General features: G+C 63.5%; 2 protein-coding genes and 2 long non-coding RNA genes across 5 annotated transcripts in view; 2 read left to right on the forward strand and 2 right to left on the reverse strand.

The window, feature by feature from the left end:
- Positions 1 to 4,750, forward strand: part of TMEM120B (transmembrane protein 120B) — a 38,435-nt gene extending 33,685 nt beyond the window's left edge. The window contains exons 8-12 of the mRNA XM_037511228.2: positions 417 to 478; positions 1,533 to 1,625; positions 3,464 to 3,528; positions 3,853 to 3,921; positions 4,363 to 4,750. Of these exons, the coding sequence (XP_037367125.1) occupies positions 417 to 478; positions 1,533 to 1,625; positions 3,464 to 3,528; positions 3,853 to 3,921; positions 4,363 to 4,476 (403 nt within the window). The 3' untranslated portion in view covers positions 4,477 to 4,750. The remainder of the gene's footprint in view (positions 1 to 416; positions 479 to 1,532; positions 1,626 to 3,463; positions 3,529 to 3,852; positions 3,922 to 4,362) is intronic.
- Positions 4,751 to 5,389: 639 nt separating this feature from the next.
- On the reverse strand, positions 5,390 to 15,980 carry RHOF (ras homolog family member F, filopodia associated). Its single transcript, XM_037511229.1, has 5 exons — positions 15,837 to 15,980; positions 15,519 to 15,606; positions 8,177 to 8,286; positions 7,965 to 8,099; positions 5,390 to 7,063 (listed from the first exon to the last, which is right to left on the reverse strand). Exons 1-5 carry the CDS (start codon positions 15,978 to 15,980, stop codon positions 6,902 to 6,904), a joined length of 639 nt encoding a protein of 212 aa, XP_037367126.1. The 3' UTR covers positions 5,390 to 6,901.
- Positions 8,284 to 18,472, forward strand: LOC119245019 (uncharacterized). The gene is made up of 4 exons (XR_005125175.2): positions 8,284 to 8,670; positions 14,881 to 15,179; positions 17,091 to 17,245; positions 17,891 to 18,472. It is a non-coding gene; the product is annotated as an uncharacterized LOC119245019 (long non-coding RNA).
- Positions 17,152 to 24,675, reverse strand: LOC119245020 (uncharacterized). Of its 2 annotated transcripts, XR_005125176.2 has the most exons (4): positions 24,221 to 24,675; positions 23,301 to 23,406; positions 21,389 to 21,485; positions 17,152 to 18,437 (listed from the first exon to the last, which is right to left on the reverse strand). It is a non-coding gene; the product is annotated as an uncharacterized LOC119245020 (long non-coding RNA). The 2 variants fall into 2 exon arrangements; XR_008551894.1 differs by lacking the exon at positions 17,152 to 18,437 and having other exon boundaries at positions 21,300 to 21,485.
- Between the last annotated feature and the right edge of the window lie 992 nt (positions 24,676 to 25,667).

Genomic DNA, 25,667 nt, shown 5'->3' on the forward strand with positions numbered 1-25,667 from the left:
ATGGAAATAACCTGGTCCCACGCCAAGGACCCTGGTGACAAAGCAGGACAGAAAGTGGGGCCCTGCCTCCCTGGTGGCTCAAAGAGTTAAGACGCAACCTATGGAGCTGTTCGCAGCCACCACAGCATGAGTTCCATCCCCGGCCAGGGAGCTGACCCACAAGGCGCAGCAGACCCCTCCTGTCTCGCCCGCTGCTCCCCTCAGCAGTGGATTTCAGTAGATCTGCCTGTTCTGCTCCCCGCTCTGTCTCTGGTGAATCCTCTCAGCCCCCATTGCTCTGGCTCATGTATGCATAAATAAATAAATCTTAAATTAAAGAAGTGGGGCCCTGGGTTTCTCTTGGTGGGGGCAGAGAAGGACCAGAGGAAGGTCTGACTTCACAGGCTTCCTCTCTGCTTTCCCCACCTTCTCCGCAGGCCGAATGGACTCATCTATCAGAAGTTCCGCAGTCAGTTTCTAGCGTTTTCGATTTTTCAGAGTGAGTGTCTCTTGCTGAGATTCGGGGGAAGGGACACAGCATCCTCTGCCTTGACTGGCGGATGCCACTGCTGCCCCTGGGGGTGTCTTGTGTGGGAGGGAGGCGAGACTGGGGGAGGAGGTCCAGACACCTCATCGACTCCCTCCTCCCCCTACCCGCAGTCCCAGGAGGCTGACCCAGCCCCTGCCCCGGAGCCCCAGTGCTGCTCACTCCAGGTGAGAGCCAGGACCCAGCAGTGTGGGGGACACTTGGTTGTCTTCACAACGGGACTTGGCTCTTTCTTAGTTAAGATCAGCTCTGGTTTTATGTGCGGTCCCAAGGGTCATGGGGGGCTTGGAGCTGTTAGGCACAGGGAGAGAGCTTGACTTTTCATGAAGTGTCTAGGTCTGTTCCCGTTGAATTTTGTGCTGTGTACACATAACCTATTAAAAAGCACGACTTAATTTTTACCTAGAACCCTGCTCACAAAACAGATCATAAAGCTGAGCATGAAAGTGACGTGTAATCCTACCCTTAGGCTGGCCGCTGCTAACAGGGAAGTCCTTTCAGATGTTTCTTAAATGCATTTATACATATTTGGAGCAGTCGGGATAACCTACAAGTATGGGGTTCCCTGGCACATCACTCCTCTTACAAACCTGTTATTTTTCTGCTTTAATAACTTGTCACTTTAAACAATTTTCTACATCAGCACACTGGATCCTACCTCCTTGTTTTTAGTAACGACGAAGGATGCTATTGGTGGAACTGGCTTTTGCTTGTCTTGGCATCGCACACAGCTCCCAGCGTGGTGCTGCCACTCCACCAAGCATCTACTGAGTGCCTACTGCATGCTTAGGAAAGCTCAGAAGTTTCTAGTCTAGTTGGGGCTTAGCTGGAATAATATGAACTTTTTTCTTGTATCCTGGGTGAGGGCGTGGGGGGGTGGGGGGGGTGGTATGCTGGGCCGAGGTGGGAAAGGCTGCACTCAGACTGCCCCCCTCTGGGCAGTGTGGGCACCGGCCCCAGCGCTGCCCAGTCCTCCGGGCTCTGAGCTGCTGTGCTCCGCCTGCAGGCTGTGTGCAGTTTCTGCAGTACTACTACCAGAGGGGCTGCCTGTACCGGCTGCGGGCCCTGGGCGAGAGGAATCACCTGGACCTCACAGTGGGTGAGTAGTGGGATCTGTGGTGGGGTGGAAGGTCAAGCCAGCCTCCCCCTGCTCCCCCAGACCATTCCCTTCACTCCCCACTGTGCCCTAAGACTGCCACAAGAGTGACCACACGCCAAAGCCAGGGCACTGGTCTCCACCCAAGCTGCTGCTTGTAATTCATCGTGGATTCTGTTTCAGCAACAAGGGGGAGGCGGGTGTGGGCCCGGCCCCCGGGGCTGGCTTCTTGCTACTCCCTCTTGTCTACTTTTTGTCTTTTATGATGCGCAGACGTCAGCCTCGAGTTGGTGGGGTGTGTGCGGTTGGTGTGTGGTGTCTGCACACAAGCGTCTGTGTGCAGATGCTTTTCTTTTCTTTTTTTTTTTAAAAGATTTATTTATTTATTTATACAAGCACTGGGTACAGTCAGACGCGTGGGAGGGTGAGAGAATTCAGAGCCAGAGTGGGGAACAGAACAGGCAGACCAACGAAATACACTGCTGAGGGGAGCAGCGGACATGGCAGGAGAGGTCTGTGTTCCATGTGGGACCCTCGCCAGGGGCCGGGGATCGAACCAGGGCTGCAGAGGCTGTGGGCAGCTTTGTAGCCCAGCGCTCAACTGCTGCGTCACCAGGGGAGGCCCTGTAGATGCTTTTCTTTTTCTTTCTTTTTTTTTTTTTTTTTGGTGGGACCCTCGCCAGTGGCCTGGGATCGAACTGGCGCTGCAGAGGGTGTGGGCAGCCTCGCAACCCAGCACTTAACTGCTGCGCCACCACGGGAGGCCCTGCAGATGCTTTTCTAACAGGAAAAATCAGAAAAGTTTGGACCATCTGACCTTTATTTTTTTTTTTAAGATTTATTTATTTATTTATACAAGCACTGGTTACAGTCAGAAGCGTGGGAGGGTGAGAGGATTCACCAGAGACAGAGCGGGGAACAGAACAGGCAGACTGACAAAATACACTGCTGAGGGGAGCAGCGGGCACAGCAGGGGAGGTCTGTGTGCCATGTGGGGCCCTTGCCGGGGACCGGGGATCGAACCAGCACTACAGAGGCTGTGGGCAGCTTCTCAGCCTAGCGCTCAACCGTTGCGCCACCAGGGGAGGCCCCCCATCTCACCTTTATTTATTTATTTATTTATTTATTTAAAGATTTATTTAGTTATACAAGCACTGGGTACAGTCAGAAACGCGGGAGGGTGAGAGAATTCACCAGAGCCAGAGCGGGGAGCAGAACAGGCAGAAGGACCGAAGTACACTGCTGAGGGGAGCAGCGGGCGGCAGGAGAGGTCTGCGCGCCATGTGGGACCCTCCTCCGGTGGCCGGGGAGCAGCCGAGGATCGAACCGGCGCCGCAGAGGCTGCGGGCAGCTTCGCAACCCAGAGCTCAACCGCTGCGCCACCGGGGAGGCCCCCCATCTGACCTTTAAATGGGATGGTCCACATCTAAAATCTCTAAACTTTCAGGGGAGAGCTTTTTAAATAAAACCCTGCTCTCTTGGGAGGTGGTGGTTTCCATCAAGCCACTCAGCAGACCAGCCCGCCTCCGGTCCGGCGTGATAGACGCCAGAGCCCACTGTAAGTCGCGAGTTAAAGAAATGATGACAAGCCTGGCCTGCAGTGGCCCTGAGCGCTGTCAGGCCCAGGTAGTTCCGGGACTTGAGGGCAGCCAGACCTGGTAATGGGGCCCGCACCGTCTCTGGGTGATCTCCACAGCATCCCCAGCTGTCCCCCACCCCTCATGTCTGTGGCTGGCCAGTCTTGGGGTGAGTGGCACGGCTGAGCAGTAGGTACTTTGGTGGGGCCTGGGGGGCAGCAGGAGCCCCTGTCACCCAGCCCCTCTGCTCCCTGCTCTCCACAGAAGGGTTCCAGTCCTGGATGTGGCGAGGCCTCACCTTCCTCCTCCCTTTCCTGTTCTGTGGCCACGTGAGTGCCCTGGAGTTCGTGTATACTCTTGCTCTGGGCTGATGCCTAGGAACGAGGGTTTTAAGGCCTCCCCCTCTTCACCAGCCATGCCCAAGCTAGGTTGGCCCTCTGGCCCAGGGGCGCCAGAGGTGGGAGCCAGAACGGGCCCTTTACACCAGTATCTCCCACCCAGGCCCCCCGACCTGCTGCGGCCTAGGGTGGCTTTGGGGGGGTCCGTGTGTCAGGGCATTTGGGGGCGGGGGGCGGTGCTTCTCCCTGTGCTGCCCCAGGTGGGTCTCAGGGAGTCGGGCGGGTGAGCAGCGCCTGCCTCTCCTCTGTCTGCAGTTCTGGCAGCTCTATAACGCCGTCACGTTGTTTGAGCTCTCCAGCCACGAGGAATGCCGAGAATGGCAGGTATGGGGGATGGGGGTAGGGGTGTGTGTGGGGGTCCTGGGGAAGACCAGGCTGGCTGAGGGAGAATCCTTTCCCTCGCACCTTGACCCTTCGTGGGGCCTGCTGCCCAGAACTCTCAGCCTAGGTGGTGGGAGAGAACTTGGGAGTCCAGGGAAGCCCTCAGTGGCGCAAGAATGCCAGGGAGGTTCACCCCATTGAATACTGTGGGGAGCTGAGAGAAGAGCCCCTCAGGACCCTGCCCTGGGGGCTCACACCTTCGACTGGTTGGCCCAGATCTCTCCTGCTCACTGCCAAACCCTGCAGAGTGTGGGGGCTGGGGCTGGGGTGGGGGGCTGGGGGTCTGAGGTCCCAGGGAGCTGGGCCTCCAGCTGGGGCAGCGGGTGGGAGTGAGCACAGCCTGACTCCTCCGCCCCGCCCCGGCCCCTCTCTGGTCGCCCACAGGTGTTCGTGCTGGCGCTCACCTTCCTCGTCCTCTTCCTTGGCAACTTCCTGACCACACTTAAAGTCGTGCACGCCAAGCTGCAGAAGAACAGAAGCAAGGCCAAGAAGCCATGAGCCCTGGGGCTCGTGCGCCCCTGGAGCCCTGGACTTTGAGACTGCAGGGGGGTTCCAGTTGGTGCCCTGGCTGCTGACGTCTGCCCCACAGTGCCAGTGGTCGCCTGCAGCAGCCACCTCAGGGGCCAGCACCGCGCTGGGAGCAGGGCCTTGCCCTGGTCTAGCGCCGACAAAAGGAATGTGACCCCAGCCTGTCCTCGAAGTATTAGCCCCAGCCGCCCTATTTATGACATATTTAATACCCGGCCTGCCTGCTGCCTGACCACCTGTGCCCCCCCCCCCCCCCGCCCCGCTGCTCTTGGCACAGCCCAGACTGGGTCCGTCTTCCTGGGGAGGGGCCTACAGCCTCAGGGAGCCCTTCTGTCCCACTCCTGTCATTTGAACCCTTCAGGTTGGGGTTCGGATGTGCCTCGCTGGGGTCGAGCTAACCTGACCTGCTACTTACTGAGTCCCAGGCGGGGCAGAGGCCTTCCGCGTCCTGTGGAGCCTCTCCCCTCTCCTGCTTCTGCAGTCAGGCCCCGGGCCCACGCCCTCCGCGGGGGTGTGAGTTCTCAGAGAACCACTGTCTGTCTGTGCCTTGTGCTCTTTGTGCTTCCTGGGGAAAGCGGACCCTGGTGAGGCCCAGGCTGCCGGGACCGCTCAGCGGGGCCGGCCCGGGGCCGGGTTTTCCGGGGGCTGCCGCCAGAGGGAGCCCTGCCTCTGCTCGGCCGGGCGTGGACGCAGACTGGGCTCGACCTTCCTGCCGCCCACCCCTCAGCTCCCCTCCCGCATTCTTGCAGTGAGGCCGCAGGGGCGGGACCTGGAGCCCCAGCGCAGGCTGCGGCCGCGGCACCCCTCCCCCTGCCCGCGCCGCGGAGGCTCTGGAATGTGGGGGCGAGCCTGGACAGGCGCCCTTCCAGGAGGGCCACTCCAGCCGGCAGGTGCTCCTGGTCGCCTGCGGGAGGTGAGGAGCCCGCAGCTTGCGGGGAGGCGCTGCCCTCCCCACCTGGACTCCGCTCCTGGCCCACGTTCCCGCACATCCGCTTTGAAGCTCCCAGCTGGCGTCCCCCTCGTGCTTTGACCCTTGAAGGGGATTAAAATCTTTTAACTGCATTGGAAAAACGAGGCCTCCCCAGTCCACTTAAGTCTCCGCATGGAAACCCAGGCCTGAATCACGAGCTCAGCCTGCGGGCGGCCCTGGGCTGCTGCCCACGTTCCCCGCCGGCGCCTTTACACCTGCCTTCCCCGAGCATCCCCCCCAGCCCTCCGGCGCCTGGGTTCGCCCGACACCGAGTTGGGGAACTTTCCTGTAAAGGATGGAAACATTGGACGTTTGCGGCCCGCTGGTCTCCGCTGCTCCGCCGGCGGCTGCAGGGAGACGCAGCCGCGAGCAGGCGAGTGGGCGAGCCTGTGTCCCGTGGACATTTTATTTACCGAAACGGGCAGCCGCGGACCTAACGTGGGTGGGGCAGGTGGACTTAAAAGTGTGTCCCTAGAACTTGAGAAGTGCATCTTTGGGGTCCCAGCACTGGGCCGGGGGCGGCGGGGGGCGGAGGCCGGAGCCACCTGAAACCACTCGGCTTAGGCGAGGCTTCCGCGCGCGGGACCAGCAGCCTCAGCCGCGGGGGCCTTCGGAGCCCCTGGCCGTTGGCTTATTAACAAGTGCCGGACCCAGGCCTCCGGGAGGCTTGGGGGGCCTGTAGCTGGGCGAGGGTGGTCTTGCTCCAGCACTCCCTCCACGGGACAGCACAAGCGGGGACTGAGGCACACGGGCTCGGTGTGCAGATGGGAAAGGGCACGTGCAGTCTGACCCCCAAGCTGGCTGTGGCAGCGGGCACTTCTCCGCGAGATGCCGTCAGTGGAGTTGCCGGTGAGCCCTCCGGCAGGGTCGCGTGGCTGCACGTAGACGGCCACGCTGAGGACCCCGCGAGTCCTCGGGCAGCGGAGGAGGGTGTGGGGCTGGTGCCGGTCCCCATGTCCAGGCTGGCGCCTGTGCTCTCCTGATAGTCCCCAGCCCCGAGTTCCTGGGGGAAGGAAGCAGGGACGGAGGATGCGGCTGTGCCTATCTCTGGGGTGCAGTGGCAGGAGCACTGCCCTTCCAAGGCGACCCACGGAGGAGACGGAGGGCTTCCCTGCATCCACGGTGTTGTGGACCTACTGGGTGTGAAGGGGGAGGCTGTGAAGAGAGCCTGGCTCCAGGGCAGAGGGGATGTGTCCAGCACCTCAGCCCCTACCACATGGGCCCCAGCTCCGAGTGAGCTTGGAGGTCAGTTCATTGTCAGAGCCCCAGCTGGGAAGAATTCCAGAATGTTCTGAGTAGCTACAGGCCCCAGACACCAGGCCATAGAGACACTCAACTTCCTGAGTTGGGGGTGAGGCTGCATCCTGGGGAGCAGCCGGGGCCCCCTGTCAGTCCCGAGTGAGGCCGGTGCCCCGCCCGCGGGAGTCAGAGCAGCAGGCACTGCCGTTGTTTGTGCCTCTGCGCTTTCTTCAGAGCGGTGAGGGCAACCTTGGCGGCCTTTTGGAAGACGTCCTCCACGTTCTCCCGGAACTTGGCAGAACATTCCAGGTAGCAGGCAGCTCGGATCTGCTCGCAGGTGCTCTGGCCCTGGATGGGGGGAGGGGCCGGCATTAGGTGATGAACCTGGAGCTTGGGGCGCCTCCTGACACCCTCCTGGATGTGGTGCTGGCTTGGGGAGCAGAGCCCTCTTCTCCATCCCGGGACCAGCCCCGGCCAACGGGAGCACAAGCACGTGCCACGTGCTGCCACAGGCCGCAGCTTCGGGGGTGAGGGGGGTGTCCTTCCTGACCCGCACCCACCCGCTCGCCTTCCCGGCCCCCAGCAGAGATGGGTGCCATGCCCAGAACTGGACAGGCTGCGTGTGCCGGCCTGTGGGCACAGGTGAAGGCCTGTGACCGAAAGGGCTCCCTACATGCCTCTTCCTCTTCTCAAAAGCACAGTGTAGGCAAATGGGCTTGCTGCTGGCATAGACCCATTCCTAAAACACATTTACCTTAACTTACGCTGATTTCCTTTTATTAAACTTTATTTATCTTCTCTGCGTTCCTTTTATTCTCCCATGCCTCGCCCAGAAAGCTGCAGTCTGGATTTGCCCTGACTCCGGGGGCGGGAAAGCTGCTTCCGCAGGAGAGCCCGCGCTCCGGCCGCCTGCGGTAGGTGGGTGGGGTGGCGAAGGGCCCAGGCTGGGGCCAGGGCACCTGGGGCGAGACCCCGGCTCCATTTCAGGTGAGCTGTGTGGCCCTGTGCAAGCTGCTTAGCCTCTCTGGGTCTCAGCCTCACTGGGTAAAATGGAGGATACCGGTAGGCCCTATAGTGCGAGTTGGGATTCAGGAGGTAAGTCCTGTGGGCACGCCAGAGAATGGCTGTCCTTAGTGTTGAAAAACATGCTTAGAAGCCGACTTGCTTCAGCTGCCCAAAGCTACTAAGGGACCTGATGCTGGGGCCAAAGCCCGAGGCGGTGCCAGGGCCCGGGCTGTGATGGGCCCACCTGTATGGAGGAGATGGGCTCCAGCTTGGCCGCCCGGAGCTTCCGCAGCTGCTCCTTGTCCTTCCTCAGATCAGTCTTACAGCCGATGAGCACCATGGGGGTCCCTCTGCAGAAGTGCGTGACCTCAGGGAACCACTGTGGAGTGGGGGAGTGAGCGTCAAGGCTGGGCAGACACCCCGACCCACCCCAAGGCAGGCAGACAGAAGGCTCACCTTGATGAGGACGTTGTCATAGCTGGTGGGGTTCATGACGTCATAGCAGATGATTACCAGGTGGGTGTTCTGGTAGGACAGGGGCCGCAGCCGGTCATAATCTTCCTGCCCTGAAACCGGAGAGCAGGTGGGGGTCAGGGAGACATCCCTTATCCACATGAGTCCCTCATCGGGGCTCAGATGGATGAGGGGTGGGAGTCCCCTGGGCAGCAACTCCAGGCCTCTGGCCTCCATTTCCTCCTCAGGAGGGAGCCAGAGCTGGGGGGCCCGGCGAAGCCACACAGAGCTTAGAGCTGGGCCTGCTTACAGGGCGGGTGCTGGGGCAGCTGCGAGCAATTACCTGGTGATGACTTCAGCCCCGGGTGCCTCACGTGCTCGTGCTGGGGCTGAAGGCGCAGGCGCTGAAGTGGACCTGGGGTTCAAGTCCCTCCCCTCCCAGGAGCTGCAGGCCAGTGGGGCCTGCCTAGCCTGCTGTTAGCTGTGGGGTCCCCAAGGTAGGTGGCCTCCAACTTTCTTAGTTCTGACAAATGCTGGGGGGCTGGGGTGGGGAGGGGCTGCTCGTGGCCTAGCTCTTCCCCAGCACCAGCTGAATCGGGACCCAAGGCTGGGCTGGAGCAAGAGTGGCTGTGCGGCTTGTCTTTAATATTGACCTTTTCAAACTTAGAGGAAGACAGCTGCGGGGTGCAGAGAACTCCCCTTTTCAGACTCGCCCGGTGTTCCCCGCTCGCCCCAGCTGTCTGGCGTAAACCCTTTCAGCTCCGGGGGAGGTGCTGGGCTGTGCGGCTTCCCGAGGACGGGGGCGGCTTGCCCGGCTGTCTGGCCCAGGAACCTCCCTGGCACGGCCCTCACCCCATCCGCAGGCCACGATCTGATTTTGCCAATTAGTGCCGGTCTTTCTCCTCCAGAGCAGGCCCGGCTGGGGTTTTTGAAAAACTCCTCCCAGAATGAGAACTGGGTGCCTTTGGGCCTCCTGAGTGACCCGTCAGCCACTTCTGCGGAAAGACAAGGTGACTTCCACCAACCACGAACAGGGGGGAGGCCCCACCCTCTCCCGCCGCGGGTGCCTGGCGGCACCAGCCTGCTCTCCAGTTCCTCCCTGCCTCTTGGGACAAGGGTCCTCAACACTGCGCACCCCCCACCACATGATGCCGGCCCTCCCCTGCTCCCCCTCACGCCTGAGACCCCAGTGGTGACCCCAGTGAGTACGACGGCTGGGGCTAGAGGCCTGTCATACTCGTGTTCAAGCAGAGATACCCCCTCCAACACTGAAGAAGAGATGAGGGGTGGCTGGTTCAGGGGACAGACCCACCTTGCTTTGCACAAAGCTGAGAAATCCTTGCAAGACCCGGGAAACTGGCCCAGCATGCCATTCCCCTCTCCTCGCCTTCCCACACCGCCCCAACTGTCCCCTCTCCTGACCCTTAGGTCCTTTTAGACCAGTGCTGTCCAGCAGGGAAGCTGCTGGACCCACAAGGCTATTTAAAATTCAGGTTCTCGGGCCTCCCCGGTGGCGCAGCGGTTGAGCGCTGGGTTGCGAAGCTGCCCGCAGCCCCTGCAGTGCCGGTTCGATCCCCGGCTGCTCCCCGGCCACCGGCGAGGGTCCCACATGGCGCAGACCTCTCCTGCCGCCCGCTGCTCCCCTCAGCAGTGTACTTCGGTCCTTCTGCCTGCTCTGCTCCCCGCTCTGGCTCTGGTGAATTCTCTCACCCTCCCGCGCTTCTGACTGTACCCAGTGCTTGTATAAATAAATAAATAAATCTTAAAAGAACAGGTAGATCTACTGAAATACACTGCTGAGGGGAGCAGCGGGGAGATAGGAGAGGTCTGCTGTGCTCTGTGGGTAGCTTCCTGGCTGGGAATCGAACTCAGGCAGTAGGGGTAACAGTGCTGAGACTTAACCCCTAGGCCACCAGGGAGGCCCCCATGCCTGCCCATTCTGAAGAACTGCTTACAGCCACACTGACATGCTCGCGGGAGCAACATACAGTCCCATTTACCTATAAAGAACCTGAGTTTTCAGAGGCCAAGTGCATCAGTGACCACCCCCCCAGCATAGCTCCCCCGAGCACTCAGCAGTGCTCCAGGCTGCTCTCAACTGTGCAAGACTAGGCTCTGGGCCCCTCGGATGTCATTTGTGGCTCAAGCCCGCAGGACATCTGTCCTCACTCTCTTGCAGAAGCTGGCGGGAGAGAACAAGTAGCCATAAAACGGGCCTACCGTGTCCCTGGGTCTTCTCTCTTGCCTGCGTGTCCTCATGGGTTTACACAAACCCCCCTCAGAGAGGCCTTCCTTACCTCTCGGCATCCATCCCCACCAGTCTGTCTCGAAACTGGCCCCTTGTGGCTTCTGTGACTGACATCCCTGCTGGGCTGAGGCAGTCACTGCTTCGTGACGGCGTCCCATTGACGGCGAGGGCCCAAGCGTCCGCTCCCAAGCACAGCTGAGGTGCGCTGAGCTGTGGGTTTAACGGCACGGATCTGCACTGCTTTTGGGAGCTGACAGGGCGGCAGAGAGCCCCAGAAGACACAGGGCCAGGATCCACCCCTCGGGGCCTCCACCCCGGCTGTTCCCTCCTCTAGAAGGCTCTTCCCTGGCTAGAGGCACCGCTCATGCCTTTCCTCGGGTGTCTGCCACGTGTCCCCTTCTCTGGGTGGCTCTCTCCTGTCGACACTGTCCCACGCCATGTGCCCTGAGCACAACACGTCCCAGAAAGGTTTGGAGACTGAACCAGGGAACGAGTGAGCAGAAGAGAGGGTTGTCTCTGCCCCCGAGCCTTCCACGCCCCCGGTGTTTGCAGGCAACTCACGCCCAGGCCTTGTCATTCAGGGAGGCGATGGAGGTGGGGGGCGTAGGTCTTCCTGTTCAAGGATCACATGGCGAGTGGGACCTTCCTCAAGGTCGCAGGCTGGCTGCTCGTGAGCTGGGTGCCAGGTCCGTCCCCAGCCCCAAGGTCAGCTGCCTGCCAGGCCACTACAGAAGTGCCAGTTCTCCCTGGAAGCCTTCCCAGGGGGAATTGAAACTCTGGACCTCAGTTTTCTCAACTGTGAAATGGATATGTGGGAAACAGATGGGTCTCGACGAGGATCACAAAAGTGGTTAATGCCAAGGGTTCGTGGCAAGTGCTTGCTCCCTGGCCGGCTGCCAGGCTCCGTTTACCAGCACTTGCGCATCAGTGCTATTCCAACCCACCCAGCCGGCTGTTGTTATCCCTGTTCTGCAGACGCTGACACGAAGCGAAGCGAAGCGAAGGCTACTCGCCCAAGGTCCCATAGCTAAGGGGATGCTTTGTAAATGAGAGAGAACCATCAGCAGGACAGTTGGGGTAGCTACCTCTCCATTCACCCCAGAGGGAACTACAAGCCCCAGCCCTTGCCAACACAGGCATTTCAACAGAGGGACACTGGGTGAGATGGGCAGCAGCCCAGACCCCTCCAGCACCTCCTCCAGGTTGCCTTCCTGGCTTGACTGTGCCTGGCCCAGCTTTCTCCAGGATTCCATGTGGGTGGGGCCCCAGCTGGTGGGTGATGCTTGTTGACCTCACGTCTCCTTGGGAAGGGTTAGTGCACTGGACGCCCACTCCCCTCTGGGTCAGGAGAGCCAGGCTGCCCTCAGACACATGTCCCGTGACCTTGGTGCCCTCCCTCCCCGGGCCTCAGTTTCCCTATCTGGAAAAGGGGGTGATAACCCTCACACAGGAAGTCTGCTGGGGAATGCCGGCCAGAGGCGAGGGACTGCTGCTAAGGCTACTGTTGAAGTAGAAGCTTCCAGAAAACAGGCGTGGCAAGGGGGCCTCTAACCCTGGGAATGCAAGCCCACACAATTTAGGGGGGGCTCCCAGACACAAGACTATCAACTGTCAAACTCCCCTTTACCCCCAGTGATGCCAAGGCATCCAGGGTCCAACTCTGGCCTCTGCAGATGGACTGAGAGATTAAAAAAAAAAGCCTTAGGGTTACGTGCGAAAGATTGCATTCTCCTCTAGTGAAGAAAATTCTGCCCCCCCCCCCCCGCACCCCAGCCCCCCGTCTTCCTGAGTTGATGGTGCTGTGGGCTGGGGCGGAAGTGAGGCTCACCAGAGGGTGTTTCCTTTGTAGGAAGGAGCTTTGCTTGGGCAGACCTCCTTCGGGGGCGCGGGTCTCCAAGGCCCAGGTTAGGACAGAGGGTACCGTGGGTTCAGAGGTCCCCAAATCACACACAGGGCAGGTGGGCACCAGGTCTGGCTGGGGTGCTGGCCATGGCGGGGTAAAGGCGTGACAAGGGGAAGCTGCCAGAAGAGGAACCCACTTCTCCGCCACTGGGCCCGCCCACCTGTGTTTCCTCCCCGGGGACCGGGAGCCCGACCCCAAACTGAGACTTCCCACTGCCCTGCAGCTTCGGCCCAAGCTCCAGGGCTGCCAGCCGCCCCCGCCTTCTCGTCCCTGGTTCCTTGTCCTGTTGTTACTACATCTGGCTGGGAAGGGGTCACCGCTTTCCACCTCCTGGGCACCTCCCTCCATCCCTACCGCCCGCTCCTGGGCCCCACCCTAAGGCCTAGAGAGGAGTTTCTAGTTAGTTGGTGTCTTAACACCCCGCAGTGCCCCCCTCCAGGAATCTTCAGACTTCACCGCAGCTTCCTGCCCTGAGGGCGGCAGTGCAGTCACACCCCCCTTCACCTCACATCCAGCCTCCCCCAGCCCCTGTGTCCACACCCTCCCCTGGTGTGTAGCTGCTTCCGGGGGGATGGAGAGGGGCCAGACGGCCAGACAGACGGCCAGACAGACGGCCAGACGGAGACCGCCAGAACGCCAGACGGCCTCAGACGGCCACGGACAGACGGCCAGACGGCCTCAGACGGCCTCCCCTGTGGGTCCCTGGGCGCAGGGGCTGGGCGTGGAGAAATTCAGCTCCCAGGGGCTCCCCCATGCCACAGCCTGGGTTACCACGGGTTGGCTAGAAAGATGCCGGCCCCCCACCCTCCCCCACGGGGTCTATCTAGCTCATCAGAGTCTAGAACCTTCTAGATATGAGCTTTACTAGACTCATCTCCAAGCCGGTCCCTCCGTGACTCACCACCCCAGTCCGCGGCTTTCTCTGCCACGTTCTCCTGAGGCCTTCGCCCCGCAGGTGGAGTCGGATCCGACCTTTACCCCACCCGGCCGGCCGGCTGTGCCGTCATTCCTCCCGGGGGGAGAGACGGGAACGGAGAGGGCCGGCTGTCTGCCCCTCCTGCTTGGGGGCCAGGGGGTTTCCCGGGGACTCCCGGGGGAACAGCCATGTTTCTTCCTGCGCAGGGAACACGAGGCTCCTTCCCGCGGGCACCCGGCTCGGACTCCCAGGACCCGTGCGCCTCTTCTAATCCTAGGGCCGCGCTCGCCCTGACTGCGGGTGGGGCAACCGAGGCCCCCCGGGGAGCCAGCCGCGGGGCTCCGCCGGACTCCAAAGCGGGGGTGAGCGGATGGAGCGGTGGCCAGATCCCGAGGCCTCGGGCTCCTCGGCGCCGCCCCTCCTGGGCAGCTCCTCGCGGCAGGTGGAAGGAGCCTCCATGCCGCGGTGTCCCTGACGCCTCTGCATCCTCATGGCATCTTTCCCTGGGCGGGGCGCAGGTCTGAGCTGCCCTGAGCAGTGACCCGGGATCAGATGGGAGAGGCCCCAAGAGAGAGTGGAAACGCCCCTCCGACTCTTGCCCCAGGGACACCCCACCCACAGTGGGGTTAATGCCCCTGTCCCTGCCTGGCCCCTGGACGGGAAACGTGAAACCAAAAGTGTCCAAGACATGAGACCTTCACTGCTCCGCGCCACGCCCCTGGGGATTCCTCAGAAGCCTTTGGACTTCCCAGTCCACCTGCCGGAGGCATCATGGTGATGGGGGGCAGCCTGGCAGGACCCTCATCCAAAAAGAGTGGGGGGCCTCCCCGGTGGCACAAGGGTTGAACTCCGCGCTGTGAAGCTGCCCGTAGCCTCTGCAGTGTGGGTTCAATCCCGGCCGGCCGGCGAGAATCCCACATGGCGCAGCAGACCTCTCTCCTGTCTCGCCCGCTGCTCCCCTCGGCAGTGTATTTCATCAGTCTGCCTGTTCTGCTCCCTGCTCTGCCTCTGGCGAATCCTCTCATCCTCCCGCGCCTCTGGCCTTTACCCTGGTTCTTGTATAAATAAATCAATCTTAAAAAAAAAAAAAGACTGGGGGTGCCCTAGAGGCCACTGAGGGGAGACACCCACACAGCAAAGCCTGCGGAAGCTAGAAGGGAGGCGGGTGGGGCTGGGGCAGGGCCTTTTCTCATCCTCTCAGGGTGGGACACGAGATGCCACCTGCAGACTGGGGGGCTGAGGGTGTCCAGGTTTGGGGTCCATCCAAGGCTCGCTAAGACATCCCCCCACACAGTCAGGGCTTGGCTGGCAGGGGAAGGGGCGCCTGATTACGGTTCCACGCAGGTCACTTGACTGAGTCACAGAGGCAGGGCGAGGCCCTTAGCTGGGATCCTGACCTTGGCTCCCCAACGTTGATTTGCTCCCCAGAGGGGTACCAGGGCAGGATGGAAGCTCTCCAGAGCAGGGCCTTTCCCCAAATCCAGTGTGACTCAAATCTTCCCACTGGCTGTACACTCCCGCCTACCCCAAGAGGGGCTCTGGGGCTGGATGGGCAGCGTAAATCCACCTGCACTGGGAGTGGCGGGTGGCGGAGACCATCTGACTGGACACACATCCCTCAAGGTCTGTTCCTTCCCCAGGTCCGAGTTTCTCCCACGGGAGCCAGGAAGGCAGAGGACTGTAGCCACAGAGCCCGGTGTCGCAGCCACAGCTCGGAACTCTGACCACGCACTGGAGCTCCTAGAATCCCCTAAGTGTGGGCTCAAACACTTGCCCAGATCCCTGGGGCCTTGCAAGGGTGCCCCTGGGGTCCATACTCCCCTGGCCACAGAACTGGGGATTCACAGCTCTGATCTGAAGGACTCTGCGCTGCAGCCCACAGAACCCTCACCCCAGAGGACTCCAGTTGCAGCCCACAGCAGCTTAAGAGGCCACGCAGGTAATGCGAAATGCGTAACCAAGAGAGGTGGCAGAGAAGCCCACGGTTCTCTAGAAGCGCAGGCTAGGGACCAAATGGGGAGCTTCCGGGCGTCAGCTGTGGGGGGGGGGGGTGGCCCAGGAGCTCACCTCCAAGCCCCTCCTCCCTTTTTTTCTTTACACATGAGGCAACTGAGGCCTCCAGGGCCGCCCAGGCAGGTGGTCAGTTGGACCCCGGCCAGCACCCTGAGGCCTCCGGGAATGATGGGGTGTCAGTGCCTGGCAGAGGCTGGCGGCAAAGAATGCCCGGGAGGGGGGAGCCCCGCGCGGACGGGGGACCCTCGGCACCGAGCGCACTCACCTGCCGTGTCGTAGAGGTTCAGGGTCACCTCCTTGCTGCCCACCATCACGTGGGCCGTGAACTTCTCGAACACCGTCGGGGCGTAGCGCTGCGGGCGGGTGGGGCTGGTTCTAGAGGGGTGTGGCGGGTGCGGCTGGACACACACCACCCGGCCCCTCTCAGCTCAGCCCCCGCCCCACCCCGCACCCTCCTGGCCTCTGAATTCCCGCGGGGGCGCGGGGACCCTCCCCGCGCAGGACGCGGGGCCGCGGGCCTGGACGCCGGCGCGGGGTGGTCCCGGCTCCGCGACCCCAGCCCCGCCCGCCGCCGCCGGCGCACCTCGGGGAAGGAGCCCTGGCTGTAGACCATGAGCAGCGAGGTCTTGCCGCAGCCGCCGTCCCCCACGATCACGATCTTCAGCTCCGGCCTGGGCTGGCTCCGGCCCGGCGCGGCGGAGGGGCGCGGAACCCCGGCGGCGTCCATGGCCGGAGCGCGCACTGGCGGCCGCGCGGGAGCGGGCGCCGCGCCGGGACCGCGGGGCGGGGCGGGCCGGGGGCGGCGCCAGGAGGACCCGCCCCGCGCGCCGCCGCCGCCAGGCAGCCGCCCGGCCCGCTCCCCGCCGCGGCCGCTCCCGGGCTGGAGGCCGGGGCGGGGCGTCCACCTCCCGCTCCCGGCGCAGGTGAGGCGGGAGAGACGGGGCGCTCAGCTGCACGCGCAGCCCCGCCCGAACCCCGCGCGGGGCGCCCCCCCAGCCGCGATGGTCCCCGCCCGCCCGCCGCGGACCCTGGTCGCAGGCCCCGCCCCGCAGGGACTCCGCTGGGCGGACCGCGCACCCCCGGCGGGCTCCCCGGAGCGGCGACCGCCCCGGCACCGGGGCACTGACGTCGCGGGCCCAGCGCTGCCGCCCGGCCCAGGTCCTCCGCGGAGACCTGGCGACGCCAGGGAGGACGCGGGCGCGGGGGCGCCTGCCCGCCCGGCTTCGCCCCCCAGGCTCCGGCGCGGGGGCGGGGCGGGGGCTGGCGCCCCGCGATCTCCCGGCTCCCCAGGGCCGCAAGGTGGGCGTCTGGCGCCCTCTGCCGGGAGCTCGCCCGGCACGAAGGGCTTGGGGCGCCGGTGAGCCGGCCGGGGACACCCTTCCCGAGGGCCGGCCCTGGCCGCGGGGCGAGTCTGTCCAGCAGGCCCGAGGGGCGAGTCCAGCCGCGCGCCGTGGGGAAGGGCCGGGGAGCGGGGCACAGCGGAGATCGCCCGGCCCGTCTCCAGCCACGGCCCCTCCCACCCCGGGCGACCCCCCCTGCTCCCCCGACGCAAACTAGCCCCTTACGGAGCGCGCGCTGCGGCAGGAGCCGCGAGGAGCTGGCAGGGACCACCCCGCGCCGCCGGGGGGCCCGCGCCAGGCGGGAGTGCCCAGCCGGGCCTGGCACAGTAAGCGCAGGGGCGGCCAGCGGGGCGGGGGCTCTGCCCACCTGCTCGGAGAGGGGCCACAGGGCTCAGGACCGTCCCGACCCGCTCCACCCTTGCTCAGTGGTTCCCAATTGTCAAGTTCTCAGCAAAGCGCTCCGGTAAACTTGAGGTAACCGCCCCCCCCGCCCGCAGGTCCACAAATGCGGGTGCACGGCCGGCCCTGACCACCAGGGGGCAGCCGCGACCGCCGCGCAGCGCCCAGCCGGGAGGAGGCGTCAAGGCCGCGCTCCAGGCCCGGGTCCGAGCTGGAAGCCCTAACCTGTGGTGCAGCCCTCCAGGGACATCAGGTGGGTCAAGAACCCCCTAAAGAAATTTACAGCAACTCATCAGTTCCTTTTCAACACCAGTTTATTGAAAAGCAATTGTGTCCCTGCCGGCGAGGAAGCAGTCTAAAGGGGTTTGGGAGATGCTCACAATTCAGGGGCCAGAGCGGGTGAGGGGCTCAGGGAAGGCTGAGCGCTGCATGGCAGGTCAGTGGAAGCAGGAAGGGCCTGCCCTGGGCAAATGCATGGTGGGTAAATACCCCATCAGGTTCTGCCGTGGCTAGGGAGTGAAGGGAAGCCAGGCATTGTTGTCATAGTAAAAGGGTCCCATCATAGAAGGCCAGCCTGCCAGGGTCAGGGAGGGTGACAGAAGGCTCCTGAATAGGCTAAGGCTCCCAGCCTCTGCCAGACCTGGAGCTCTCTTTGGTGACCAGGGAGAACTGTGATTGGCTGGTGGGGCAGGGATGAGCCTGGGTGGTGACCTGAGATTGGCAAGAGGCGGGAACCAGGTTGAGAGCCCTGTGGGAGTGAGGTTCCTTGGGAACACAGCAGGAGGCCAGGCCAGCGATGGCTCCTGACCATCACTCAGGGAGAGGACGAGGGAGGGTGGAAGAGGTCTTTGCCGGGAGGCCCACTCACATTTTCAGCCAGCCTGGGCTTCTCCCCTAGGGCTACATCAAGGAGGGACTGCAAAGATTTCACACAGGAGGCTCACCCCACTTGAGCAAACTGTCACCTGAATCTAGGTTAACCAGGTGAGCCTCCTGAAAATCCTCAGACGTCAGTGTCCGCTGTACCCACCTGAGATATGGGGCTATGATTTCAAATTAGGACAGAACAAATGACTTACACAAAACTGAGGAGAGGAGCAAGAGGAAAGGCATCTTCCTGGCCCTGCCTGCTTCCAGGCACAACAGCTGACTCGGCCTGAGACCAGCCACCCACCCACCACCCCCGCCTGGCTGGGAGGCTGGCAGGGCCCCAGCCCCACCCAGCCCCGAGTATGTTTCATTTGGATCTGACTCCAGTGGTGGTGCATCGGGCTGGACTTGCAGCTAAAAATACCCAGGAGCCAGGCCAGCTGCTCAGGGCTTCCTCAGAAGCAGCTGGGCCGGGCAGGCCAGAGGAGGAGCGCACGCCACGCGCCCGGGGAGTCTGCTCTTACCTGCCAGGCGTTCGGGACCCGCGTCATTCTCCTTTGTGTATCCAGGAATTCCTGGAGAGATTTGAGAGGACAAGAAAGATTCTTTAAGCTGCTTCTCGCTGCTGAGCTGCTGGGACACACCACCCTAAGGGAGCTGGCCAGGTGGTATTTGTGGGGTGAACTCATTTGTGCTCACAAGGAGGCCTGGGCCATGGTCAGGTCCGCTGAGCCTGAAGAGAAGCAGGAGTCTTCTCGGGGCACAGGTCGGGAGGGGGACGTGAGTGACGATGCTCACAGCTTCTACCTTCCCGTGGCTCCCCAGAACTTCCCAAGGGGTCATCATACACCTGAGCCCTCACCTACCCTGTGAGGCAGAAGAGACTGAGCCTCTGGAGACTAAGTTATTCTGAGATCCCAGAGACCAGAGGAGGCCAAGGCCTGGGGTGTCAAGGCTGCTGCTCCCACCCCCAGGCCTCAACATTTGTGTGTGGGGGGGGGAGTGGTGGTGAGGGGGGGCCTCACTGCTAGAGCATAAAAAGCTCTCCTTGCACTGTCTGACTCGGACAGCTTGGGAGCTTGGGAGGTTATCGGCTGGCTGCCCAGAGCCCAGGGCTCCTGAGGGGCGGGGCCGGCCAGTGGAGACAGCCAGGACCCTGCCAGCCTCTGAGATGGCGGGGCCCTCTCCACAGTCTCTACCCCGAGGGTCCAAAAGGTCATACTCCACGCTGAGGCCCGGGGTGGCTGGGCCGGAAGAGGCGGGGACCCTGGCACCCAGTAGTAAGCAGGTCCAGCCGCCCTTCCGCTGGCGTGGCTCTCTCCGGGCAGGCCTCACCACCGCCGGGAGCAGCCCCGCCCCGCTCCCTGGGTGACCGCTGGGCGGGCCCAGAGGAACAACCCCAGGACTGGAGGCTCCAGCCTCCACCCTGCCCGGGAGGTGGTGGGGGGAGGGGAAACAAAGAAAAGTCCAAAGCCGTGAAAGAGCAAAGGAGGCAGGGAGGGGTACCATCCTTCCAGATCCTTCCAGGTCATCCAGACACCTCTCCCGTCCAAGAATCACACCCAGACCACAGCTTAGCACCTAATTGCGCCCTAATTGGCTGGAGGAACTGGCTGTAGCACTTCAGGCCGCAGCTGGGAGGAGATGGCTGAAATCAATTATTTAACCCTCCCATGCCCAAAGCGGGTGAAGACCCCAGCCTGGAAAGCCCCAGGGCTCCACTCAAAGGGACCCAGGAACCCCTGAGGCGGTAGAAGCGTCCCCGGAGTAGAGTGGAGTTGGAGCGGGCTCATCCCTGGCTGAGCCGAATTAAAGCTCGGGTTCCGGGCAAATGTGGATGGAAGACATCGGCCACCTGCCTCTCCCCCACCCTCAGGCGCGGTAGGGGGGAGTCTGGCAGAGGTGTGGTGAGGGCAAACCCCACCAGCAGAGAAAGGGGCCAAACTCAGCCTATCCGGGACTGGAGGCCCTACCCTGGCCAAGGCCGGTGGCCAGGAGGAGCCGAGAGCACCGAGCTGGTAGCTCTGAGCGCTCCTGGTCAGGGATGCCAGCAGACAGCTGGCACTGGGAGGGAGCCCAAAATAACCCAGACAGCTGGGGTGAGGGGGGGTGCAGGACACAGGCTGGAAGTCGACACCTGGACCCCGGTGCTGGCTGCTTGCGGTGACCTTGGGTGAGTCACTTCGACTCTGGGGCAGGGGGAGAGGTGGCCCCAACTCGAGACCCTCCCCGCCGCGGAAGCCACCCTCGCGCTCCGGCCACACCGCTGGCGGCCGGCCATCTGCGAGCCAGGCTCCCCTTTGCCCGGAGGCTTTGCCACGTGCTTAGGAGGTGGGCTGTGGGGGAGGAGCCCCGCACCCGGCCCAGCCCCCACTCCCGCCGCCGGCGTCCCGCGGGCCAACGAGCGCGAGGCTGGCACGCGAGGCCGGCCCCCTGATCACACTTAATCCTCCCACCGCCCTCTCGGGCACGCATCCTCCTTATCATCCGCCAGAGCCCGTCGCCCAAGGTCACCGGCGAGCCCAGCCCTCAGCTGCCCGACCTAGAGCCGAGGTGCCCCCAACAGAACCCCTGGGCGTGCCCTATGGGCGCCCCCGCCACCCCAGCAGCCCACACGCAGAGCGGGGGGGGGCGAAAGAGGGCGGGCTCGCCCCACACGGAGGCCGAACCGCGGGGGCCGCGCCGTCGGTGGCACCTGGGCCCAAAATGGCTCATCAAAGTCCCCACGCGGCAGCGCACAGGGTCAGAGACCAAGGGCCGCGGCGCTTCCCGAGGACAAAGGAGCAGCGCGGCCCGCGCAGGGGACGGGGGAGCCGCCCCTCCCCAGAAGCCGAGCCCGGGCCGCAGCGCCCCAGGGGCCCGGAGCCCGCGTCCTCCGGGAGCTCGTCACACGTGCACCCCCTCGGGTCCCACCCAGGGAAGCAGAAAATCCAGAACAGGGCCGGCCTGAGTCCCCACGAGCCGCCCGGTGACTCGGCTCCAGGAGGAGCGCCGCTGAGGAGCCCGCGGGTCAGCGCGCGCCGGGCCCTGACTGGGCCCCCCCCGGGGGTGGGTGGCAGGGATCGTGGGAATTCCCAGGAAGGGGGGTGAGGCGTCTAAAAGAAACCCCCCTCTCGTGGAGGCTGACGCCGATCCCGGCCCTCCCGCCCCGGGGGAGCCGGCCTGGGCGCGGCGCGGCGCGGACAGTCACCCGCGCGCCCCCGCGGGCCCGGAAGGGAGGCCCGGGCGGGCTTCCTGGCAGCGGGCGCGCGGGAGGCGGCCAGGGCCCTCCCCCGGCCGCGGAGCGCGCAGCTGGGAGGCACTGGCGAGCGCGGCCGAGAGCTGCACGCCCAGGCGCCTGACCCCAGAAGCGGACGGGCGGGGAGGGACGGCCCCCGCAGGCCGCCATGTCACAGCCCCACGCGGCTGCGCGGGGGAGGGGCGGCAGGACCCGCTCGGCGGGTTTGGGGAGCCCGCCCTCCCCGGGCTCCGGGCCAGAGCCCCCCCAAATCGCTCTCCGAGCCTGGGAACGGGCGCTCACACCTACCTTGGCGGGAGGACTGTCACGCTAGGCCGGCTCTTCCGTCCGAACAAGGGCTGTTCGCTCTGGGGCGCCAGGCCCGCTGCCCCCTTTCCAGCCGAGCCTGGGGGAGAGCCGGACAGCTTGTTAGGGTTTTGACGGCCACTGGCAGGACAGGGGCGCCCTGACAGAAGGGGCGGGAGTCTTTCCAACGCTGCCCCCCGCACCCCCCGCCCCGGGACGGGGAGGGGGAGGGGCGGGTCGCGGGGGTTCAGGCCGGGGCGCCGCGGCGGCTCATCTGCATTTCCAAGGGCCCGCCCCGCCGCTCCCTCCCCCAGGAAGGGCCGGGGAACCGAGGGCAAGCCCCGGAGCCAGCCCCCAGGGGGGATCCCGGGGAAGGCCCGCCCGGCTTTCCCAGCCCCAGCCCCCGCCTCAGCCTCTTGAGGGCCGGGTCACAGGCATGTGGCCGGGGCGGCCAAATCGGGGCGTCGGTGGCCTCCGCGCGGGCCCAGCGCTCTCCACTCCCTCTCCCCGCTGGCAAATGGCGGTTGGGGCTGACGCCTGGGCGCCGAGGCCGGTGGGCACCGGGAGGCCTGGGGTCGGGGCCCGGCCGCGGGGAGGGTGCTCCGGCCTCCGGGGGCGCGGGTCGGGGGCGGCTTCGAGGCTCCGCCCGGCCTCCTCGTGCCCGCGTGGGCCCCCGAGCGGGCGCGGGGTCCGAGGCAGCCGCGGAGCCCGCGCCCGTCGTCGAGGCCTCCCCCGGCCCGGGACGGCCACGCAGGCGGCGGCCTGGAAGGCGGCGCGCCCGGCCTCCCCTCCCCCCGGCCCGCCGCCTCCCTCCCTCCTTCCTTCCCTCCTCCCGCCTGGCGCGCGGCGGCCGCCACCGCCCGAGCCGCGGGCGGCGCGCGAAATGGCGCCGGTCTGGCCGCCTCGCTCGGCGCAGAGGCGCGCGAAGCCCCCGGGGTCCGGAGTCCCGAAACGGCCTCGGCAACCACCCCCCGGCCCGGAGCGCCGCGCCCCGCGGGCTCCCCGGCACCCCCGGGCCCGGCCGAGGGATCACCGGCTGCGGCGGGCCAGCGGGGAAGGAGGGAGGAAGGAAGGAAGAGGAGCGCGGCCGCCATTTGCCGCCCGCAGCCCAGCTCGCCCGGCCGCCCGCCAGCCCCGGCCCGGCCCGGCCCGGCCCGGCCCGCCCGGCCCGGCCGCGGCTCTGCTCTGAGCCTGAAAATAAAACTCGAGTGTGGGAGGGAGGAGCGAGCGCGGCCGGGAGCACAAGCTGCGCTCGGCTGCAGGCGGGAGAGATGCTGCGTCATGGTGCCAACATGGACGCCGGCCTTTTGTCCTTCTTGCTTGGGAAGCGCAGGCGCCCCCCCGGAGCCCCGAAAAACCGGCTTCGGGGCGCGGGATCCCCCACAACACAAAGGGAAAGAGGTTCTAGGTCGGATGGAGAGGTTTCCTCGTCTTTTGAGCCCCCCATCGGCAAAGCACTTCGATTGCCTCTTCCCCACCAAGGCTCAGACCTGGGACCAGCGAGGGAGACGAGCGCAGGCGACTCCGTGGGTGCCCGAAGTCGCGGGGGGACCCCTGTGCTCGCCTCCGGGGCAGAAGGGGCAAAGGGGTCTGAAGAGCCCTCCTCGTCCCCACCCCCCCTTCCTTCCCGATCCGGCTGCCAAACATAAAGCTCCAGAAACCTTCTCCCCTCAGCAACCAAACATCGCAGCCCTTGGCCTGCTTGAAAAGATTTCCTCGAAGGGACAAAAGGCACATTTTTTTCCTTTCTTTCTTCTTTTTTTTTTTTTTACTTACCCGCTCAGCCCGGTGCCATGGAGTCTGGAAGATCAAGCTGGGCGGAGGTTTTGGAGGTGTTATTGTAAAAAACGTCGTTTGAGGGGGATTGTTTAGTTGGGGGCATTTGGGGGAATGGTGGTGTCTTTGTTGTTGTTACCTTTTTGTAAGTTACACTCTCATGGCATTTTCTGCTCCTTCCACTTCTGCAAACTTTCCAGGGTTGGGTTGGCAAAAGGCGGCTTCGTTGAGGACTGTTTACTGCTCTGGATTTAGCAGTGATCGTCATTAAGAGACAAAAGGCGAAAATACACAGTCAAATCAAACAAAGGCAAAAGACGGACCGGCCATCCCAACCGCCATAGAAAATACCCCGAGTTAACGTCGGTGTTTGGCTCGAGCCAGCTAGGACTTGTTTTCCCGTTTTAATCTAGTTTCCTGTGACGGCTTTAGTCTCTTTACACAAAGAAAAGGTCTTCCTTTCTCTCACCCACCCCCTTAACCAAGACGAGAAAAACAGAGCTGTTTTTCTTCAAATAGATCGATTTTCAAAGAAAGTGGACATGTTACTGGGAGGAAAGCTGAGCAGCATTTACTGCTGTAAACATTTTCAAAAGCTTAAAGCTAAACACCTTAGCTTTCTAAAAGCAAAATCGCCTAAAAGCATTTTAACTGGCTTCTACTAGACAAAAGAGACAAAGACATACATGCAGATGAAGGTTCAGAAATTAAGGACATCTCAGCAACATTAACATGAAAAGTGCATTGCTAAGGACAGAATGGATTGGGTACTTACAATGTAAAAGGTTTAAAAAAAAAAAAAAAAGAGTAACAACTGCTTACAACATTTGTTGCTGCCATCTCGCTAGTCCTAAAGCTATACATTTAAAACATTACCTTGTTAAAAAAGAGAACAGAAGGAGTTAATAAGATGGCCAGGTTTAAGTGTTTAATAGAGGAAACGATATATATTTAAAAATTTATTGTTCAGTCAAGAGAATACAGATTAAGACAGCTCCAAGCTCCCCCCACCCACCCAAGAAAAAAAAAAAAGAGGAAAAAATTAAATATGTCATTTACTTAGGTTTTTTGGAATTCAAAATTGTTAACTGCTGACATGAATGGTGTGCTATGACCTAGTTATACAAGACAAAGATGGATTCCAAGTCATAAGGAAAAATCCAGATCTTTTTAAAAAAAGTCTTCTTCATTCTTCCAATTTTGAGTCCTTTAGCCTGTTGACAAGTGTTAAACACACTGAGGCGTCCTGAACTGGATGGTGGAGTCAAAGGAAAAACGTTCCCCATTTGCAACAAAGGAAAAACCCACTTGGCCATTTAATTCCATTGCAGAAAAATGGCTCCCCTCATCTGGTGGCCTCTCCTTGGTGTCTGATGAAGGATGTTTTGAGATCAGCGTCTAATAACTCAGGCCCTATAGAAGCCGCCCGCTGATTGGCTGCCGCGCGCTGCCGCCCTGCTCCAGCCAATTACCTCCCCACGGCCAAATTACAAACCCCGAAAAGAGCCCCAATATGAAACACACCGCCGCGGAGCCCCGGCGAGGCGGCTCTCTCGCCGCGGCCGCCCGGCAGGAGCGGCGGAGGGGGCCGCAGACGCGTCCTCGCGACGCCCGGGAGCCTCGGAGTTGAACTCACAAAATGGAAGCCGCGCGCTGATTGGCCGCCGGGCTCCCGGCCCTTTAATAAAGAAAGGGGAAGGAAAGGGAAATGCAAAAGAGGGGGACTCGCTCCTCCGCCGGCGGGGGGGCCGCGGGGAGCATGTGTTCCAGACAATTACCGGGCGCTCCTCGCCAAAAATAAAAACAGAGGGGCGCGTCTCCCACCCGGCCGGGGCCGCGTCCCCGGCGGGGTCATGCCGAGCCGGGCCGGGCCGGGCCGGGTCCCCCTCGGCGCCCCCCCGGGCGGGCGGCGCGGGCGAAAGAGGAAGCCGGGGCGCGGATACCTCGAGTGCAACTTGCCCGGAGCCGCCTCGCCCCCCGCCCGCCGGCTCCCGCGTCCCCGCACAGTCACACCCGCACGCCGCCCCCCGGCCCCGGCCCCGGCCCCGGCCCGGCCCGGCCCGGCCCGCGCCCAGCGCCTCCCGGCAGTTTGGAAACAGTTTCGGAGGCCGAGGCGCGCGGCCGCGCTCGCGGGGCGCCCGGCCGCGGGAGGTGGAGCGGGGCGCCCGCCGCCGCCCCCCACCCAGGTCCCCGCAGAATAAATAAATTAGGAGGCTCCCCCGGGAGGGGCCGGCGGGGCTCGGCCGGCGCCGGCGGCGCAGCTGCCGCGGAGCGCGCCGGGGGAGCGCGGGAGGCGGAGGAAGAGGCGGAGGGTGAGCGGCCGAGGCGGGGTATTGTGGGATGCGCGGCCGCGGGGCGCCGAGCCCGAGCCTCCGCCGCCCGCCGCCTCCCGGCCAGCAGCGGCAGCAGCGGCGGCAGCAGCAGCGGCGGCGGCGGCAGCTCCGGGCCCGGCAGCCGCGGCGGCGGCGCCCCCCCCTCCCGGCCCGCGGCCCGGCCGCCCCGGCCC

This window comes from Talpa occidentalis, unplaced genomic scaffold (assembly GCF_014898055.3).
Source record: "Talpa occidentalis isolate TD23 unplaced genomic scaffold, MPIMG_talOcc4v2.1 talOcc4.14, whole genome shotgun sequence".
Lineage (NCBI taxonomy): Eukaryota > Metazoa > Chordata > Mammalia > Eulipotyphla > Talpidae > Talpa > Talpa occidentalis.